The sequence below is a fragment of the Grammomys surdaster genome, unplaced genomic scaffold, assembly GCF_004785775.1.
Source record: "Grammomys surdaster isolate TR1022 unplaced genomic scaffold, NIH_TR_1.0 125750, whole genome shotgun sequence".
Lineage (NCBI taxonomy): Eukaryota > Metazoa > Chordata > Mammalia > Rodentia > Muridae > Grammomys > Grammomys surdaster.
In genome coordinates, this window is record NW_021620582.1 from 903623 (window position 1) to 925576 (window position 21954).

General features: G+C 41.3%; 2 protein-coding genes and 1 non-coding gene across 4 annotated transcripts in view; all 3 read right to left on the reverse strand.

Moving 5' to 3' along the window:
* The window catches only part of Supt16h (SPT16 homolog, facilitates chromatin remodeling subunit), a 36748-nt gene extending 29660 nt beyond the window's left edge, over positions 1 to 7088 (reverse strand). The window contains exon 1 of the mRNA XM_028788477.1: positions 6912 to 7088. Within this exon, the coding sequence (XP_028644310.1) occupies positions 6912 to 6977 (66 nt within the window). The 5' untranslated portion in view covers positions 6978 to 7088. The remainder of the gene's footprint in view (positions 1 to 6911) is intronic.
* An 820-nt stretch (positions 7089 to 7908) lies between these two features.
* Chd8 (chromodomain helicase DNA binding protein 8) overlaps positions 7909 to 21954 on the reverse strand; it is a 62765-nt gene continuing 48719 nt past the window's right edge. For both annotated transcript variants that reach the window (XM_028788426.1, XM_028788427.1), the window contains exons 26-38: positions 21424 to 21527; positions 20152 to 20281; positions 18034 to 18109; positions 17299 to 17353; positions 16920 to 17127; positions 15541 to 15749; positions 14735 to 15451; positions 14369 to 14520; positions 13798 to 14100; positions 12411 to 12524; positions 12031 to 12210; positions 11541 to 11657; positions 7909 to 8910 (exon numbers count right to left, since the gene is read on the reverse strand). In XM_028788426.1, the coding sequence (XP_028644259.1) occupies positions 8347 to 8910; positions 11541 to 11657; positions 12031 to 12210; positions 12411 to 12524; positions 13798 to 14100; positions 14369 to 14520; positions 14735 to 15451; positions 15541 to 15749; positions 16920 to 17127; positions 17299 to 17353; positions 18034 to 18109; positions 20152 to 20281; positions 21424 to 21527 (2929 nt within the window). In that variant the 3' untranslated portion in view covers positions 7909 to 8346. The remainder of the gene's footprint in view (positions 8911 to 11540; positions 11658 to 12030; positions 12211 to 12410; positions 12525 to 13797; positions 14101 to 14368; positions 14521 to 14734; positions 15452 to 15540; positions 15750 to 16919; positions 17128 to 17298; positions 17354 to 18033; positions 18110 to 20151; positions 20282 to 21423; positions 21528 to 21954) is intronic.
* On the reverse strand, positions 19423 to 19532 carry LOC114639798. Its single transcript, XR_003714062.1, has one exon. It is a non-coding gene; the product is annotated as a small nucleolar RNA U6-53/MBII-28 (small nucleolar RNA).

Below are 21954 nucleotides of genomic sequence, written 5' to 3' on the forward strand. Positions count from 1 at the left end.
CTCAGCTTCCCAAGTGTCGGATTACAGGGACACACAAACATGCTTGGCTTTCATTTGGTTTCTTAGATCTCTAAAACCCGAGATGCCAAACATGCTTATAGGAAGCAAACAAGACAGAAAGCCAGAAATCTTTAATTAAAAGCAACATAAAAGAAATAAACCAGGGATAAAACTGATGAGCACTAGGTGACGTCATTATTTTTATCAACACAGTATGTTCTTCCAAAGCTAGGTGATATATAGATGGTACAACACTGAACATAGTCTCTTGCTATAATAAAGAAGTGTGGTGGTGCTGAAGAGACTGCTCAGTTATTAAGAGTAACTTTCCCAGAGGACAAGGTTCAATTCCAGAATCCACAACTCACAACTGTCTGTAACTCCAGGTTTAGGGGAGCCAATGCGCCTCAGATACCAGGTATGAACATGACACACAGACATACACGCAAGCAAAATACCCACACGAATAAAATAAGGTACACAAACACATTGTTTTACAGGGAGTTTCCTTCCAGACAGGATTTCATGCAGCCAAAGGTGTCCCCAAACTTCCTATGTAATCAAGGATGACTTTGAACTCCTAACCCTCCCACTCCAATGTCCCAAGAAATGAGATCACAGGTTGAGCCATCACACCTGGCTACAGGGAGATTTAAAAAAAAAAAAAAAAGTATGGGTACGTCTTTGCACAATGCTTGTACCTGGTGCCCATAAAGGCCAGAAGAGGGCACTGGATCCCTTGGAACTTGACTTACAGTTGGTTGAGAATTGTCATGCAGGTGTTGGAAATCCAACCTGGGTCCTATGGAAGAGCAGCCAGTGCTGAGTCATCTCTCTAAGCACCAGTGAACATTTGAAAGTACAACAGCTGGGTGGGTGGCACATGCTTATTTAATACCAACACTTTGGGAGACAGAGGCAAGAGGACAGCTGTGAGTTCCAGGAGTCCCTGTCTCAAAAAAAAAGAAAAAAGGGACACCAAAACAACACTAAAAACATAGTGCAACAAATATACAACTAGTAACATAATCACCTATTATCAAATGTCTTTTACTAAACAGAACTGCATATACCATACTTTACAGAACTAGCTGCACATATGGATTTATTTACTGACTGACAGGATTTCTCTATGTAGTCTTAGCTATCCCAGAACTGGCTCTGAAGACTTGGCTGGCCTCAAACTCAGAGATCCAACTGCCTCTACTTCCCAAGCTCTTAATTTGGCGTGCATCACTACTACCCGGATTTATTTATTTATATCACTACAGACAGATATATAAAACTATGTAAGCAGTATGATGCATCACAACAGAAGCTACAATGCCATTCAGTGATAGGACTTTCAGCTGAGCTCCCCTCTGTGAACAGCACCGCGTTACAGTCCAGCACCAACTGTTATGAATATAGGAGTGTGTAGTAAACACATGGGCTATGAACAAGGGCAGGAGCTGGTAGAAATAAACAACAGAAGTAAAAAGCAACTCACTGAAAGAAAGATGAAAAAATAAGTTAACAAACAGTTCCTGGAAGTAGAAGACAAGAGATAAAAAGTAAAATTAAAGGATAAAATACCAGTTTTAACCCAAATGTGTAAAATTAGTGGACGGGAATACCAGGCAATGAAGTAGGAAATGCAAATGAAACTCAAGCTCCAGCATCACACTGGTGGATTTGATGTGAAAAAGGCCCACAAATCAATGCAAAGGAAAAGGAGACCTATTCGAACAACACAGAGATCTGCCTGCATCTGTCTCTAAGTGCTGGGATTAAAAGCATGAGCCACTATGTCCTGCTCATCCTAGGAATTTTATCCATCAATTTTTTCTTTTTCTCTGTATAGATGTGCTCACCGCCTAAGACTATTCAAGTAATATGTCAAATATTATCAGAAGTCAAAGTCTGGACTTCAAACATTATTCACAGCAATGTCATATTTGCCTGGCTATGATCTCTTCAATATAAAACCATACCCACACTTCAGTCGCCACCAAAACATTCTGCACAACTTCCTCAACAATGAGTTTTTTGAAGCCATCAATTTGAACATTTTGGATCATTTTCTTTAGCTGGAGGGCTCTCAGTAAGCATTTGGGGGAAAACCAGCTCAATCCTGGCACAATGCTAAAGTGTGGACAATCCAGGCTGGCTTTGAGTAAGCCATAGCAGTACCCTAGAGCAAGATCTCCATTGAAGGTTTTTTTTTTGTTTTTTTTTTTTAAGGTTTTTCGAGACAGGGTTTCTCTGTATAGCCCTGGCTGTCTTGGAACTCACTCTGTAGACCAGGCTGGCCTCGAACTCAGAAATCCGCCTGCCTCTGCCTCCCAAGTGCTGGGACTAAAGGCGTGCGCCACCACTGCCTGGCTCTATTGTAGATTTTAATTTCTGTATTTATTGTTTGTGTGTATATGTGTGGCATGACATGGTGTACAAGTGAGAAGGTCAGAAAACAATCTGTGGAGTTCTCCACTTTTGTGCAGCTTGTGGGAACTGAGTTCAGGTGGCCACTCTTGCATACCAAGTGCCTCACTGAGCAGTTTCACTGGTCCAATAATTATACTGTGCATAGAGGGTACATATGTGGAGATCAGAGGCCAACTTTTCAGAGTTCATGGTACGATCTGGGGGTTGAATTCAGGCTGTCAGTCTCAGTCAGTGAATGTTCTTACTGAGGCATTTTATTGGCCCACTGAATTCATTAATCCAAAGTGGGCTGAAGAGATGGCTCAGCATATTAAGAGCAATGGCTGCTCTTCCAGAGAACTCAGTCCAATTGCAGCAGTCATCTGATGGTTCGTAACCATCTGTACACCACTTTCAGAAGATCTGACCCTTTCTTCTGACCTTTGCGGGCATAAGGCATGTAAGTGGTACAGAATATACATGCACTTATACATAAAATAAAAATAAAATCTCACAAAAGTCCCTGTGCCAAAGCCTTGATCTCCCCCATCTCCCCTCTTCCATGACTCTTTGGAAGGTTGGTCTAGTGGAAGCAAGTGAGCTAAGGTGTACCCTTGAAGAGAATATTTTAACCTTGATCCCTCCTCATTTTGTGGGTGCTGAGATGAGAGGCCTCTTTGGTCATGTGTTTTGGCTTTGGTGTACACTTGTCATAATGCCAAAAGAAATAGGACCAAGTGCAAGCAACTGGAACCTCTGAGAACATGAACCCAACAGTGAACCTTTCCTTATTGTACTTCAGATTTTATTAGGGTGGTAGAAATCTACCTATCACAAAATAACACATTTGAGATATGAAAACAACACATGAAGATATGACTTATGAAACTTACTTCCTACCTCCCCTACCTTTAAAAGTTTTGGATAAACTGCTCTCAAAGCAAAAAGCAGAGGTCAGGGGGCTAGAGGACAGCTTAGTGGTTGTCACACTTTCTGTGCCAAAAGCATGGTGAACTGTTTCTAAGACCCACCGAGACTTTCTGCAAGAAATGTAGCAAGCACTAGCCCCACAAAGTGACACAGTACAAGGGCAAGGATTCTTTGTATGCCCAGAGAAAGCAGTGTTGTAACAGAAAATGTAGTGTCTATGGTGTACAGACTAAGCCTATTCTCCACAAAAAAAGCTAAAACTACAAAGACTGCTGAGACTTAAGTGTGCAGAGGCCAACTGCAGGCCTAAGGGATTGCCACTAGTAAGAGATGCACGAATTCTGAACTGGGAGGAGAAAAGAAGAGAAAAAGGGCAAAGTGATACAGTTCTAATCCTATGTTGTAATGATAAAATAACAAGCTTTTACTTATTTTTAACTTACTTATCAATAAGACTTTGCAATAAAATCATAAGCCTTTATTCCCCCTCTCCTCCAAGAGCACTTACTGCTCTTGCAGAGGACCCAGGTTTGGTTCTTAGCACCCAGATGGTAGTTCACAACAGTCTGAAACTCCAGTTCCAGAGCATCTGATGCCTCTCTTTGGTCACCATAGACACAGCACTGCCTGCATAAAGTTGGCATATGAACAGACATATATGCACACAAAACACCTATACATATAAAAATGAGAACAAAAAAATCAGGAGCTAAAGAGGCAATCCAGCATCAGAACATCCCATGATTCAACAGGCCCAAAGAGCAACTAGCTGAGGAAACAGTATGAAAAAGGAGTTTAAGAAAGTAAATAAATAAAACAGATTTTGGGAATTTAGACTAAAAGACCAATAAGAAACCTATTGTGGTGCCAGGAGTGGTGCTTTACTCCCAGCACTCCGGGAGGTGGACCTCTGAGAATTAAGACCAGAGACTCTAACAGAAAACAGAGAAAAATGGAGATAAATCAAAGTAACTCACCGCTTTGCTTAAAGTAATGCGGGAACTCTCTAAATTAAAAAAAAAACAAAAAACAAACTGAAACTACGAAAATAACTGCCTACTCTTAGAAAATCCAGAAAAAGAAAAGATAGCCATAATAATCTCAGCAAAAGTCAGGAAGCAGTGCAAAAGACCTGATATTACAGCTTACCCACTCTCACTGCAACGGACTTTTTTTGGGGGAGAGTCACAGCTACCCATTACCTCAAGCATAACAGCTGGCAAATAACCACATGAACAAATGCATTGGATTAGTATTTCTTTTGAAAACAGCTGCAATTCTGGCACTTCATGTAATTCTTCAAGACAAAAAGCAGATGAAGGAATTTGTCAAGGTCTGTTCATAAGAAGGTCTAATAAAATAATTCTCAAATTATTAGTAGAGATGCCTGAACCCAGTACCCCTTACTCCTCAAAACAGCCAAATATCTAGGATTTCTGTTCAACCCCAGTAGCAGAATAAATCAATTTAATGATTAAAAACAATCACAATGATGAATAGGCTAAAAATCTCCGAATATGTACCCCATAAATAGAAAACCCACAGGACAACCCTATAACCCTCTTTCATAATCTATCACTATCACCTAGGATTTCCCAAAGCAGAAACAAGACAGGCACTGAAAACCTATTTTACTCTTAGCAGCTCTGATGTTGAAAATAGAAAAGGTAGGACTGGACTAGACTCAATGTCTTAAGAATGATGGAAAACAGACTGGTGAGATGGCTCAGTAGATACAGGTGCTTGCTATGTAAACTGAGTTCCATCTCCCAAGCCCAAATATAGGTACTCAACTTAAAGACAAATGATTCCACCAAGATGCCTTCTGACCTCTATATATGAGCATTGGCATTCATATCCACACTTACACAGCATTGACATTGTAGTAGGTATTCTGACGACTTATAGCACAACATGTATGTAAACAATATGCAAAAACGTCACCATTTAAAGACTTTTATGCTTGATCTGCTTCAAACTCCCAATATCCCAATACCAAGGATGACATTCCGATGAAGGTTTAAGGTGTCAGGCATTTCTACTCAAAAGCATGCAATGCTGTGCTTGATTTAAGACATAAGTTATAAAAATTATAATTAAAAACTATGTTATTGTAACAGCCTTAAAATACTGTGATTAACTCTGGAACTCGCGAAAACGCCAATAGTGTATTTTTTAAGGGGCTAGAAAAATGTTCAGTAGTTAAGATCACTGGTTGTCTTCCAGAAGACCAGGGTTCACAAGGACCCAAACAGCACTAATAACCTGTAACTTCAGTTCTAAGGTAGCCGACGCCCTCTTCTGGCCTTCTCGGGCAACACATGCAGGGTATAAACAAACATACACGAATGCAAAATACCCATAAGCATTAAAAAAAAAAAAACCTTTTAAAAAGTTTATTTCAGAGTTGATTGTGGAAACGAGGGCTTTTGATTACCACCAATGCATATATCATAATACAATTACTATTAGTAAATATTCCCTAGATAGGGATATAGCTTAATGGTAAAGGACGGAGGTGGGAGGACCAAAAAAATATTTTGGATCAGATATAATTTTGTGATAGAGACCATTAAGCCATCTAAAAAAATGGTCAAAAATTAGCGTTTATCTAGTATGGCTCTTAGTGAAATGTGGCAGAAAACCTATATTATTTTCAGCATGCAATGCATCTTGCTTAAAGGATACACAGGCTTTTTTCTGATGAGGCAGGTAAACCAACTTCAGAAAAGACTCAGTTTTATTTACTTAGAGACAAGCTGATTGATACAGTCTCACTATGAAGCACAGGCTTACTTGAAACTAGTCATTTTCCTGCCTCAGCCTCAGAAATCATGGGATTATAGGCAGGAGCCAAGAATGGAGAGGAACAATCAGTAAGATAGCTTACAAAGCTGAAACCAGAGTTGGTATTTTTTTCAGAGCATTTTCGGGTTTCTTCTTTATCAGTTATATTTTCCCTCACTCACAAGGTTCAGAGCCCAAACCTATGATCAGACAGTATCACTGTATGAAATCAACCAAACATCTGTGAAGTTAACAAGTTAACTAGGAAAAAAGTAAGTTTTAAATTATGAGCGATTATAAAACAAGGAAAATGCCCAATCTTTGGAGAAGCCCTGGAACTTCCACAGCGTTTTCAACACGTGCCCCCGTATGCTGCCGACATGGGAAACCAGGTTTGAGGCGTCGTATCAATTTAATTCTTACGAGAGCCCGCAGGTTTCCAGTGCTGGGTCTATTACCCACGCAGGGCCTAATGTGAAGCAGCGGAGCGCGGGAGCAGCATTTCTCAACTCTAGCAGAGGCCCGCAAGCGGAGAGCGCCAAGAGCTCGAGGCACATCTTTCGCGCCCCTCTCTCCCGCAAACGGTAATTCTGGCGGGATCTGGGCGGGCCGGTGTGGCTGCGGGGCGGGCTAGGCGCGTGCGGACCTCGCAGGCGCGGCGCGGCGAGCGGGACGCTGCCGGGGCAGGTGGGAGCTCGGCGGAGCCGGAGATTTCTGGCTGGGGGGGAAAAGGGCGCCGGGAAGCAGGCTATTATGGGATGTGGGGCTCCCGGGGGCGCCGGGCTCCTTACCCGCCAGTTACTGTACAATCTCTTAACTCGCCGGTAGTACGCGTCTTTGTCCAGAGTCACAGCCATAGCCCAGGACACCGCTTCCCGTCGGGCTCCGAGAATCACGCGAGGTCCCAGCTCCGCAACCCGCGCTCGGCCCGGAATCCCGCACTCTCTGTGACCCGGAAGTACCGACCGCCTGGTATCCCCTTCCGCTTCCGGGTCCCTATAGCGTTGAAGATTTAAAAAGCAAAAACCCCCAAAACATAACTTGCTCCGGTAGAGTATCACGGGAAGGGCAACAGAGAAGGACGTAAAAGTGAAGAAGTCAACAGAACGCAGTGCAGAGCCGGTTCGCGGGGTCTGGAACCTCTCTCCGCCGCAAGAAGCCACCGTCACGTGACCCGCCCACTTTCCGACCTCCCGGCGCTCTAAGCGGCGGGCTGAGGTGGGAGGGGAGCAGAAAGAGCGGGACCCGCGTGCAACCAAGCGCAAAGGCGTAAGTCCTCTCCCCCAAGGCAGGCCTGTGAACGCCAAGGGGAAGGCACTCTCAACCAAACACTGCAACCCAGAGGAACCGAGCCCACCTTCGCAAATAAGCTGCGTGGTGGGCAGAAGCGGAGTAGGAAGGAAGATAAATGTTCGGGTTTCCTTTAAGAGATGGGCTGGTAGGGTGCAAGGAAACAAATGGCTCGGAGTGGCTCCTAAACTTTGTAGTTTTTTCCAGACTCCTGGAGACCTAAGTTATGAAGGCACCCCTTTTTTTTTTTTAATCAGTGCGTACTTTGCGGTATTTCATAAAAAGCAACATCATTCCCTGGCTTTCCCCAAGGATGGTTATCTTGGTTAATTGAGAAAAATATATATGGTTCTTGAAATTCATCCTCGTTTATAAAGAGGAGTACAAATGACTTTTCTATTCGTGGTAAAAGTATTGAACTGTAGGAGAATGATGTTTAAATTACCCAGCAAAAATTAGTACTTATATTGTGTTTGAGGAAACAGAACATAGGAAGAATGGAAAAGGATTAACTTAAATTTATTAATGCCAAGGGGGAAGGAAGGTAACAGTTCCTGACCCTCCAGCTGTATCCACAGTTTGGCCAGGAACAGGCTCTGCCAGAGGCTAGGGCCAGCGCTACATAGTCTGTGGTTAATGGAGGTGTCTAGGGAAGGGTGAGCACACCAGCTGCTCTAAGCTCCTTTGCTTCCCCAGAAACGAGGAAGTGGTCATTTATTATTTTTTTAGGAGTTCCCCTGCCCACCCAATCCTCTCAAAATTGGGAGCAATCGGGTACAAGTTTTTTGTTTTTTTGTTTTTTTCTCTCTCTTTTCCTTTTCACCTCCTGAAGTCTTGGGTTTCCCCATATTGTTCCCTGCCCCTCCCACATTTCCAAGTCCAAGGGCCAGAGTAAGGGATTCCAGCAGCCACCCAACATGGGTCTATATTGGGGCTTCAGTCATCAGCATCATCACTGGAGTCTGAGTTGGCTGGCATCATAGGGTCATCAATGAGTGAGAAGTCCCTTTCTGAGCTATCATAGCCCTGAGATAAATCATCATCATCTTCATCTTCCTCTTCATCATCGTCCTCATGCTGCAGTGTTGGTAACCGCAAGGCAGTACCAGAGGTGGTAGTAGCTGGTGAAGAAGGGTAGCCAGTGGTTCTTAAGCCTGGATGGTGATGGTGGTGATGGTGGGGGTGGGGATGGTGGTGGTGATGATGAAGCATGGTGCTGGAGTCTACATGAGGGGATGCTGCTGCACCACCCATCACAAACGGCATAAAAGGCAGAGATGCAGAAGTGGCACTGCTGTGACCCAGAGAGGACACAGACTGTAGGTTACTGCTGCTGTGTTGAAAGGTGTTATGCAGAGATAGGGACCCAGTGCTTCCGCCCTGCATCAGGGCCATCATCTTAGAAAGGTCTGGTCTTGTCCTACGGACCCGTTTCTTGCTGTTCTCTGGTGCAATAGGCCCTGGCAAAACCCGGTTGAACGCAGTTTCAGCATAGTGACCCTGTGAGGTAGGAACAAAAGACAGTAAAAAGATGGAGGTTGGGGGAGGGAGTAAAAGGGGAAAGGTAGGACTTGACCCAGAAACCACGTGTCCTAGCTTGGAAATGCTTGCCCAATAGTCAGATTTGGCTTGACTGCTGTTAATGGAGGTGTTACTGAGGCTGAAATCAATAATTTGATATTGGTAGTCATGTGAACCGTAAGGTTTTTCCCCCTTGCTTCATATGACATCATACTTTTTTGCAACCTTTTTCTTTGCTAGTAAGGGGTCTGAGTAAGACAGTGAATGAATCTGTACCTGAGTGTAGACCGAGAACAGTTTGTCGGCATGATCTTATGTGACATGCAGCACAACCACAGAGACACTTACATTTATCCTCTGTTACTACTTAGGAGCAGGGTCGGTTTAGAATATCCAAGAAGATTATGGAAAACTTCTCACCAAATTTAATAAAAAGTTTCCACACTGATTAAAAACATTACCTTTTGAGTGTGGTGGCATACGCTCCAGGCCTTTGGAGGGCAAGGTATAACAACTGCCACGAGTTCAAGGGTAACCTGGAATGTACTTCTTGCTTTTTTTCCCCCTTGCTTTCTTTTTTCTTTCTTTCTTTTTTTTCAAGATAGGTTTTCTCTTTAGCCCTGGCTGTCCTGGAACTCACTATGTAGACCAGGCTGACATCAAAGTCACTGATATGTACCTGCCAAAGCCCCCGAGTGCTGTAATTAAAGATGTATGCCACCACTGCCTCATCAATATAGTTATTTGTAAGCCAGATTCAGCTACTGAGTGAGATTCTGTCTCAAAAACAAAAGGAGAAACAAAAAACACACACAAACCTCTACAACAAAATAAATCATATACTTGCTGAATTTTAAACATCTTCCCTCTACTTTTATTACATTTAATAAGACTGGAAGCAAAGGTTGACACCTTTGCTTTGTGGCCCAAGCACCATACAGGATGAACTAAACACTAAGCACAGATGATTGGTATATATATTTCTGGATAGACCAAGACTTAAAATCTAAACCTAACACCCGACAAGGAACATACCTTTTTGACTTGGAAAAGCAAACATTTAGCATTTATGGCATGAGTTTTCAAAATATGATTACAATAGTGCCTAGATGCCTGCAGGCCTCAGTAATAATGTAGCCCTAGAATCCCTGCCAATTTTACGCTAATAGCTAACTGTAGAACTAAAAATTGTATCTGTTCAACGAGGCATATGTCTACAGTCCCAGCTAGTGAGGAAACAGAGTGGAAGATCACTGCAGCCTACAAGTTTGGAGCTAGCCTGGACAATACAGTAATATCTTTTTTTCCCTTTTCTTTCTTTCTTTTTTTTTTAAAATGGGAATGGGGTGGCTTAGCAATTAAGAGCACTGGCTACTTTTCCAGAGAACCTGGGCTGAGTTCCCAGTACCCTCATGGCAGCTCACAGCTGTATGTAACTCCAGTTCCAGGACTTCTGACACCTTCACACAGATATACATGCAGGCAAATTTAACTAATGAACATAAAATAAAAAAGTAAAAAGTTTAAAAAAGTAATTTTATACTAATCATAAAATGATTTTCTGTGGTGTCCTACAATCTTATAAATATCTTATTAATTATTGTATACATTTATGATGTATATGGGCATGAGATTTTACCAGAAATACATATGGAGGTCAGAGGACAAACAACTGTGGAGTTGCTTCTCTCTTTCCATCGTTATCTGTGCTCTGGGGATTCAACAGACTGTCAGGCTTAGGTTATCAGCAAGCACTTTACCAGCCTGGTGTGCTGACATGTTAAACTAAATGCACATGATCAAAGTTAATTTCTTTACATTTTAAAATTACTATATTATAAACTTCTACATAGTATATGTAACATGATAGTATATAACTCTATCATAAACTGTATCCATCATATATAGTATATATACTATATAACACGCACACACACACACACACACACAAATAGATTAGATTAAGGTAAGAATGATAAAGAGGAATTTTCAGAGTTATATTTTGGTAGAAAACAGAAATGATACACGATCTACCAAATGGTCTATAAGCTTGGTATGAAATAGTCATTGACTAAAATTGGTATTAACTTGAAAAATAGGTTTTTTGGGGCTGGTGAGATGACGGTTCAGTGGTTAAGAGCACTGGCTGCTTTTCCAGACACTCAGGTTGCATTCTCAGCATTCACAACCATCTGCTCCAGTTCCATATAATCTGACACCCTCTTCTGACCTTTAAGAGCATCAGGCATGCACATGGCACACAGACATTCATAAAGACAAATACTCATATACTTAAAAGTAAAAATTAATAAAATTAATTAAAATGTGGTTTCTTGTTAGTTGATGATGCAACTCAAAGATAAAGTATTTTACCTAGTAAGCTTAAGGTACTGGGTTCAATCTTTAGTGTTTACTCCAAAACATCCATTTTTTAAAAACATTCCTTAGTTATGTAGAAGAGAAGGATAAGCCCTGATGCTTCGAAAACATCAATAACAGTATTCTGGTGAGGTGAAACTCAAAGCATACAGGGCAAAAGGATTAAAGGCCGATCACAGTTGAATCTCTAAGAATATGGAGACAGTATTAAAAAAGTGCTATTTTCTCACCTTTTTCCCATTTCTAGAGTTGGCTGTTTGTACTGGTTCCATTCCCAAACAGTTCAATTCTGCCTTATTATTTTTTTTACATCTCTGCCACTTCTGTTTTCTACGTTCCTCCATATACTGCAATAGAAAGGAATTGGTTACCCTAGAGAAATAGATATGTCTGGACTAATTATTGAGATATTGACAATAAACCTATCTTCTATAAGTCCAGATTAGTCAAGAGTGGAAAACTGCTATTAAATGGTTCTATTATTCCAAACTTGGTGATCTCTGGAATAGTTTGACAGTAAGACTTTCTAAGCACTTAGTTTAAGAAGTACCTGGATATTTTAGTGTTTTAAATCTCTGAATATTTATAGGAAGACTGAGTGTTACTATTCTTATTTTGCAGATGCATAAACAGTGGCATAAAATATGGCATGCTTTCTTGATCTCATACATTTTAAATACCAAGAGACTTTAAATCTGGCTAGATGGAACTGCCACTCACCGCTAGAAATCGGGGATCAACAGCAAACTCTGGATGACCCTGTAACCACATCTCCAGCTCCGCCCGTCGAGGGGCCTCATCACCCACCAGCAAAGTGCCATCCACCTTATTGATGACAGGGATCCGGGTCTCCAGGTCCAGATCAAGGTGATTAGGCTCTTCCATGCACTCCACCTCCAGCTGCAAACCCAGAATCCACCCCCATGAGCACATACACGTCTTTGGAATGGGGAGGGAGGGAAGCAGGGCCAATGGTAGTCATGAGGAAACTTCATCTTTTGGACCCTCAATCCCAAATGACTTCAATTATTGATAATAAAAAGACCTTATCTAGTCACAAGGTAATTTAATCAGGAGGTAACTGGTTCCCTACCACTTACCTCTACTAGCTTTTTCCTGTTCCCCTTCTTCTTATGAAACAGTGGATGTCCATCTCCCATTACACCATTAGCCATCAATCTATGCTTCTGGAATGTTAACTTCAATCCTTCTTCCTATGAAGACAAGCACCATCCAAGACATCACATGAAACATTGTTTTAAGTAAAGATTAGACTTGGAGAACTTTGGCTGTTTGACTGAAGAACAGAAATCAGATATAGAATGAAACCTTTTCCTTAGAAAGATTTCATGCCTTTAACTAATAGCCTCCATACAGGTTTTTTTTTTTTTTTTTGTTCTCTTTGTAAACTTACATTTTATTTTTGAGATTATAAACACACTACCATCATTTCCCCCTCCCCTTTCCTCCCTTCAAACTCTCCCATATACTTTTCCTTTCTCTTTCAAATTCATGGCCTCATTTTTCATTAATTGTTGTTATAAGAATATATGCTGTTTGGATGTTTTTCAGGGCTGATCATTTATTAATGGATAACTGGTCAGTGTGTACCTCCCTCAGAAGTAGTAAAATTTCTTCCATACCTCAGCAACCTTTAGTTGACTATAGTTCTTTAGTCTAAGGTTGAGGCCTTATGAGCCTTCCCTCTCCTGTGTTAGCATATCTATTTGCTGCCCTCCTTGTTTGGTAGTCATGTTGGTGAGACTTTATGGTGTAGGTTCTCTCTCTCCTCTCTCATGTGTGTATATTTGTATGTCAGTGGTTCTCATCCTTCCTATACAGTTCCTTTTATGGTGACCTTCAACCATAAAATTATTTGTGTTGATACCTCATAAATGTAGTCTTGCTAATGTTATGAATTATAATGTAAGTATTTTTGTTTTTTGATGGTCTTAGGCGACCCTTGTAAAATGGTCAGTGTTTTACTCCAAAATTATGATTCTAATTGAACAACCTATGATTTATTTCATTTAATTTTCAGTTCATCCTTCCTTTACTCCTTTTTTCCTAGATGGATTGTTGTGTACTTTGATTTTCAAAATTAGCTAACAAAATGTGTATAAAGTTTTATGATTGTTTTTTTTTCTTTTTTTCCCCCCCAAGACAGAGAGTTTCTCTATGTAGCTCTGGCTGTCCTGGAAATCTCTTTGTAGACCAGGGGGCCTCGAACTCAGAGAGATGCCCCTGCCTCTCCCTCCCAAGTGGCAGGATTAAAGCCTTTTTCTCCTCCTCCTCTTCCTCTTTTTTTTTTTTTTTTTTTTTTGAGAGAGAGTTTCACTATATAGGATGGCACTTACTAAAGTGCTAGCCTTGCACTCACAGTGACCCACCTGCTTCAGCCTTCCAAGTGCTAATATGCTATTAATGAAACTAGTTAACAAGTCCCACCGCCTCCCCTACTTCTTGGTGCCTAAATGCTGAGCTTACATCTTTGATCTGAACTGTAAACTCTTTCTCATCCATGCCTCGCCGAAGTTTCGTAAACTGGGCTGCTGCTGTGGTGACTGCAGATGCTTCTTCCTCTACCATGGAAGCTGCACTGCTACTTCGTGGTGTGGGTACCGGAGAGTCCCCATATTCTCCTGGGGTCAAAGAGGGACTGTCTAATAAATGGTTGCCTGGCCCCAAAATTCCTCCTGTTGTCATTTCCTGGCTCCGCCGGTTAGCAGGCCATTTCCCTGAGAGTACAGCCTGGCAGATGAGGTCAATGCGGTTTATCAGAACACGATCCTGAGTGGCAAAAAAGAATATAAAATGTTTAGAGTCTGAATGCTATGCAATCCTCAGCTACATAATCGTGCTATTATTACTATACCAGGTACAATGAAAAGACTGAAAGGAGTTAATATTGTTACATCCATAAATAAACTATAGAGCTTCTTAAAAACATAGGGAGTTCTAAACAAAGGAGAAACAAAAGCATCAACACTATCTCTTACTCTCCTTAGATAGCACTGGATCTGTTTCTAGATTCTGCCCATGTAAATGAGACTGATACCTTGGGCCATTCAGAGGCTCTTTGTCTTTCCTGCAGCAGCAGCAACTCAGGGGTCATTTGTTCTCCATCTTCATTTGGGAATCCATCTTGGGACATAGTAAGGGACAGAAGGCTCTCTTCATCATAGAGCTTTGGTCGGGACCGGTCAGCAGCTAGAGATCGCACAGCATGTGTGAGCAAAGATAACAGAACAATGTTAAATTGGAATGGTATTTATTGTGAAGTAGGCCCAATGAATAATAGAGGTACTCTGATATTTTATCAACTATAAACTGAAATCTCTCTCTGAAGAGGCTGCACTTAAAACAGAAGGGATGGAGCAGAGCAGGAATAGGGAAGGGCCCACAACCTGTTACATGCACTCACTTAACTTCTCTTCCTTCTCATCTTCACTGTCATCAGTGCTGGAGCTGGAGCTGGATGATGATGAAGAAGAAGAGGATGATGCTGACAACTTGCTCAAGTCCAGCTCAGAGTCTGAATCATCCTCATCCTCCAGTTTGACTGGTGGAACACTCCGAGACAGAGGGGCTGTATCTGAAGAGGCTACACGCATTTCATAGTCTTGTGGGGTGAGTCGGCTCCTAGCCACCACCTCATCCTCTAGCTTTAAAGTCAGACTCTCCAGATTGGGGACCTGAACAGCATTCTCCTCAGGTGACTTTTCAGCAGGAGCATCTGGGCGCAGGGGTGATGGTGAAGCAGTACGTGAGGTACACTGCTGGTGCAGCAGTGGAGTGGAGCATCGAGACAGGGATGCAGCCGATGCTCCTGTCTGATGGTTCTGCATATAATTCATACGGGCAGCCAGAAAAGAGAAATCTGGGTCCTGCATGATGTTGCAGTCTGTTTGGCTCACCCCATGACGGGCTGCTCCTCGTAGGAGCTCCCCATCATGACGGACAGGTTCCCACCATTTGGGCAATTCAAGACCTGGAGGTTGACACAATGCCAGCCGATCTTCTAAAAGGGGGTGGCATAAAACTTGTTCCCGTAAGCGCCGAAGCAACTCAATTCGATAGAGAGTCCGTGAGGCTCTCTCTTCAGTGATGGGCTCAATGAACAGATTAGGGTCTGGAGGTTCTGCAAACAACAGAGGTGAAAAAAGAAATTAACCAAAGGTTGATCTGGTAACAACACAGACCCATTTACCCTAGACTCTACAATCTCACCATCACTGGCAGCCGGGGGAAGGCGGCACACTTGTCGACACATGGCCACAAAACCATGGAAGTACTTGGTAAGGCTTTCATCTGTTTTTTTGTCCAGGCGAGCAAAAGTGCGGAAGCGATCCCAATGAAACTGCATGTTATCAGGGTCATACTCTACACCAAAGGTAGACACTACTCGATAGAAATCAGTTTGTTCACGCCTTGTCCATCTGTGACAGGGGAAGTAAAGCAACGGGGATCAGAAGACAGGAAACCTGGTTATTTTGTAGGACAGTTTACAACACGTGAATTGCTAAGTGAAATGGAAGTGACACAGGCAAACTCACAATGAGGATATCAGCAACTCTCTCTCATAAAGTGCATACCTACCACCTGGTACATACAACTGTGCTTTCATTATCATGCCTCTGTCCATCCCCTCCTGGCTCAGACACTGTCTACGCCTATACTAAATCCTTTTCATAATGAATTTCATCTCTGCTTTATTAGAAAATAAATAAAAAGGGCTAGAGTAGTCAAGAGTACTTGTTGCTTTTGCAGAGGACATGGGTTTGGTTCCCAGCACTCACATGAGAGTAAACAACTATCCGTAACTCCAGTTCCAGGGGATCTGCCACTCCTGACCTTGTTGAGCACCAGGCACACATGTCAAAGATATACACTCGGGCAAAGCAAATATAGTAAAAATTTTCTGAGCATGGTGGTGCACACCTTTAATCCCAGCACTTGGGAAGCAGAGACAGGCAGATCTTTGTGAGTTCAAAGACAGCCTAGTCTATATGGTAAGTTCTAGGCTAGATGGGGCCATATTACCATCTCAAAAAGAAAAAAAAAAAAAAAAAAGTAAAATGGTCTGGAGAGATGGCTCAGCAGTTAAAATTGCTTGCTATTCTGCAGAAGTCCAACATTCAGTTTCCAGCACTACATGGAGTGGCTCACGGATGCCTGAAACTACAGCTTCGGGTCATCTAATGTCATCTTCTGGCCTCCACGAATAACTGCAAACTAGTGGCATTCACTGACACAGATACACACTTGGAAAAAAAAAAAAGAGAGAGAGGTCTTAAAGAATATCTACACTGGTATCTTCCTATTGTTTTGGCTGTTGAACTTAAGCAGATTGTTTTTTTCTTTGTTTTTATATCAGTGGGAGAGATTTCTGTGGCCAAGACCTTCCTTTCCATGGAAAGTTTAAGTGCTGTGCCATTGAGCTATAATGACACATAGCAAAGTTCTTAAGTACTAGGTAGAGATGAAGGCAGTCAAGATGTTCCATCTGTCAAAATCTCAAAGAAACAACTCCTATAGTTTCTCAGTATAAGACCCATAGCTTATGACAAACTTAGAGGTCAGTCCAAACTCCTTGCTACACCACTTACCGTTGTTGTTTTTCCCGCCTTGCGATTTCTTTGAGCTTAAAGGCTGCTTCACATCGTCGGCGTCTCCGGTCCCCACGTTCTGCAGCCTCTATCTTCATTTGTTCTCTCTTGTAGCTGCGTTGATAGGCTGTTACCAGGCGGCGAAGTCTAGCTGTGAGGGCAGAGCCTGGAGGCCAGAATAAATGCCCTGGCTGTTGAGTCACCTGAGCTGTGAAAAGAAAGTAGAATGAAGAAGGAAGTATAGAAAGAAAAGTAGAGATAATATTTGTATTTTGGCCTATGAATAGGCAAAGCTTTTAGATAACCCAGGATAGGACATACTTTATAGTCAATGATCTCCCAACCTAACCCTTAAAAGGTACAATGATCTAGAATTTACCTTCATCTCCGTCAATGACTGAGATCTCCTCATCCATCATCATCAAGGGATCACCCTAGAGAAGGAGATCCACCCCACAGGATGGAGAGGGGAGTGAAAGGGGAGAAGTTGGCACTCTGAAATCACTTTCTGGTGTATGTCCTTCTGGGGCACCAAGGGATAAGAAAAGTTTCTAATGAAAGGAACTCTCAAAAACTTAGAAAGCAACTGAAGAACAGAACAAGCAGAACCTGAGCAGTGAGTTCTTAGGGAGTCGACAGATAACATCTGCTGCCAGCTGCAGTCCCCTCTCCTCCATAAGCCAGCTTAGCCATGCCTTAAGGACAGCACCGTAATCCTTGTCACTAATAGTTCACATTCTTAAGATTAATTTATTTTTCCATGTATGGGTGTTTGTCTGCTAGTAAATCTGTGCACTACATGGTGCCTGTGGAGACCAGAAGAAGGCATCCTATCCCCTGGAACTCGAGTTAAACAGGTATGAGCCTCCATGTCGGTTCTGAGGATCAAACCTGGGCCCTATAGAAGAGCAGTCAGAGCTCTTTAACTATTAAACCATCTCCCCAGCCTTTGTAGTATACATTCTTATAGTTTATGTATTTTCCATATACATACATATTAGTATAATTAACATACATCAAGTATAATTAGAATAATATACTTTAAGTTTCAGAGAATGGGATACAATAAAAAGACTTACTAATGATAAAAGCTAGACTCAAAACAATTTTTTACCTCATCATCTGGGTCCTTTGGGGGACCCTGTAGGGGTTTATATTCAGGATCTTCACAATCCTTATCAAAGTCAATCCTAGAAGTATCCAGAAACAAAGAAAAAGATAATATGTGTTCTGTCACTAGGAGATCTCGCCAAGTATACAATTCAACAAACAATACTCTTTAATTTCATGCTTTAAGGAATGGAGGGTGGGGGTGGGGGAGGACAAGCTTCAAAACTAGTTATGTTCAGAACCTCTCCTAGGGAAATAATTAGAAGTTGACAAAGTACAAATCAAAATTGCCTGACTTGGACAAACAAAAATTTTAACCACTTTTTAAAGTAAGTTTTTATGTGTATGAGTGTTCTGACTGCATGCATGCCTGTGTGTACTATGTGAGGAGCTGCAGACGGTAGTTACCATGTGGATCCTGGGAACTGAATCTGGGTCCTCTTGAAGAGCCACTGTGTTCTTAGCCTCTCAGCATCTCTATTTCTCTGGCCCTAACTTTTTAGGACAAAATCTTGCCGAATGGTTGCCAAGGCTAGTCTTAAATGGACAGGCTCACATAATCTTTCTGATTTAAGCCTCCAGACTACCTGGACTACTGGACTACCTGGACTACATGCCATCATAGCTAGTAGGAAGTCAAACACTCTAATCCACACACTTCCCTTTTTATTGTTTAATTATTTTGTTCTTCCCTCACAACTATTTACCATTTATTCATTTTTACATAGCTTATGTGTTTTTAATTTTATGTACATTGGTGTGAAAGTGTCAGATCCCCTGGAACTAGAGTTACAGACAGTTGTGAGGTCTCATGTGGATGTTGGGAACTGAACCTGGGTCCTCCAGAAGAGCAGAAAGTGTTCCTAACTACTGAGCCAACTGTGTTAGTTAGTTTTATATCAACTTGACATAAGCTAGAATCATCTGAGTAGAGGAAACATCAATGGAGAAAATGCCTCCATAAGACCAGACAGCAGGCAAGCCTGTAGAACATTTCCTTTAAGGTAGTAAAGATGGAAGAGGGCCCAGTCCACTCTGGGTGGACTGCATCCAGGCTCTTGCCTTGCTTGAGTTCCTGCCCTCAGAGCTTTTGATAACTATTACATGAAATTGTGAGCAAACTAAACCCTTTCCTAAGTTGCTTTTGGTCATGGTGTTTCACCATAGTAATCCTAACCCCAACTAAGACACCATCTCCACACCCCACCACACCCTATTCATATTTTTTAAGATGTATTAATTTTCTCTATTTTGCTTGTAAGCAGAAGGGTGACAGAATGATTTGCAATGAATACATTTCTTTTGGTCCTATACCAACCAAAATAAAGATGTGATCAACAGTCTTGGCTGTGCCAAAATTTATAGTCTTAAACAAAACTCATCATTGCACAATGTCCCTCAGGTCTCCACATGAGAAGTTTTGTTAAACTCACTGGCACCCAAACCAGGGCAACACTGCCCTACCTGGTGACTCAGTATTAGCATGGCAACTCATCATTGGGACATATTCCCAGGCAAAATGAGTACTTTTATGTGTCAGATACCATAGGGAAAAGACAAGTTAGGGCTAAAACTATCTAAAGCTCTGCAACATAAGTAACCTATGAAAACTGCTGTCTATATATATATTTTTTAATAGAATTACTTTATCTTCCCAGTTACTATATTATATAGGTATACAGAGATCACTGTATTTATACAGTGAGAAGGTTTACCTTCTGGGAATAACACAGATCTTCACCCATAGTTATGGCAAAGTGGATTTAGGCCAGTGTCTGAACTCCAATCTGCTGGACCCACTCTTGAGTAAGAATTTACCACACAAAGAAATAACCACCATTAAGAATCCTAGTAATGGGCCAGGCATGGTGGTATATGCCTTTAATCCCAGAACTCAGGATGCAGAGTAGGTAAATCTCTGAGTTTGAGGTCATCCTGGTCTACAAAGCAGGTTACAGACAGCCAGAGAGACCTGGAACAATTTGAGACCCTGTCCCCAAACAAAAACAAAAATAAAAATAAAGCAAAGCAAAAAGAAATCCTACCACCAGTCAAAGCTAGAGTTATGTACTATCAGTACAAGCAACACAGAGCAGATACAGAGGTAAACACCCATGCTTACCCTTCTACCAGGTCGGAGAAATTATCCAATACTCTGTGTTCCGCTGCAATGGCTTTGTCATCTGGCCTCCCAGCTTTTTCCAGGAAGCACAAGGCAGGGTCTGCCCTCATGGTATTGTATTTTTCATAGCCTAGAAGAACAAGGGCCATAGATTAAAGAAATTCAGATTTATTTTGTCTGTGCTTCTTTTATATACTGTTAGAGCCATTAGATTATGTGGGCTTCCTTACTCATAATAAAAAATGTAATTTGGATAAGTGTTACTTGTACTGTATTTATAATTTTTATAGTCTTCATGTAGTGATTGACAATAATTTAATCAATAACTCATCTTAAGGTGACTGGTCTATATAGTCATTTAAATGATAGTCACCATTCTTAGTACAGAGATGAAGAAAGTAGTAGTCTAATAATCTATGGGTTTTGTCACACACTCTCAAATGAAAAACAAGAAACATACTTGAAAGTAAAAAAATTCTCAGTGTGTATTTATACTGAACTCTTTTAAATTAAATTTCTGTGTCTTACTAGTAAATCGATGCCCACTCTTTCTTTTCTTTTTTTTGGATATAGGGTCACTTTGTCCTGGATGGCCTGGAACACATGAGATCTGCCTGTCTCTGTATCCCAGTGCTGGGATTAAAGGTATGCATCACCATGCCTACCTAGCTCACTTTTTTATTCCATTAGATTTCTCAAGAACATGTAAATAAACACCTTTATTTTAGGAAGTAAACAAAAAAGTATGGTTAAGAAGATACATTGAAATACATCAAAGGATGAAGTTAATATTTACTGATGTTAATGCCTGGAATTTCTTATTAGGCAAATACTACTAAGAAATTAGTACTCACTGCTACCTCAGACCACTAAACCTTTCGACAAGTGAGACATTTACATAAAAAGGATTGTTTGAACATGCCTTAAGAAAAGTCACTGGAATTAAGTATGACTATTAACAGGGCTTGACATATATTACTTCTTCTGACTTGCAGAGTATTAATGTAGATCCCATAATACACAGGGAGGTAACATTATAGGCACCATGGTTAGAGGACAGACAAAGGATTCCTGCCTTTGATTTAGCTGCCCATCTGGAATTCCTTAAACATTTGATTATAGAACTAACTAGTTTGCCACAGACATTTAAGAACTAATTTCTTACATAAACATAAAATTTCTGGTGACTGAATTTATAACAAACATTTTGTTAAATGTATTATTGCTTAGCACACATCTTCAATACAAAGCAATATGGGAGAAGGTACCTACCATGCTTAAAAACGCCAATGAGCAGAGATTTGTCAGCCTCACTATCCCACCATGTTGTTGGAACCTCCAGCTGATCCACTACTGGGAACCATATGTCAATCTCACTAAATGTGGAAGTCAGTAAAGCAATGTTAGAAATAGAAATAGAAGTGATAATCCTTCAAAAGATTATTAAAGGTCGCTTGTTTTATACATTAAGTGCTTATGATTCTGCCAAATTACCATGAACTAGTGCTAAATGTAGGAGTAAAGGTCTGGCATAGAGATCTTAATTATCAGCTATCTCAAAGACAGTATAAAAAGAATTAAGCAAATCAGTCACTCCTGGGTTAAGGAAGGAAATAAAATACAAGAATGAATAAATAAAGAGGGAGGCTATCGAGATGGCTCAGTAGATAAAGGCACTTTCAGCCAGGCCCAATAACCTGAGTTCAGTCCCTGGGACCCAACCAGGAGAGAAACTTCCCTGGCAACTTTTCCTGTGAGTGTCACATGGATGTTGTGCATGTCCCTGTCCTCCCACAACACAAA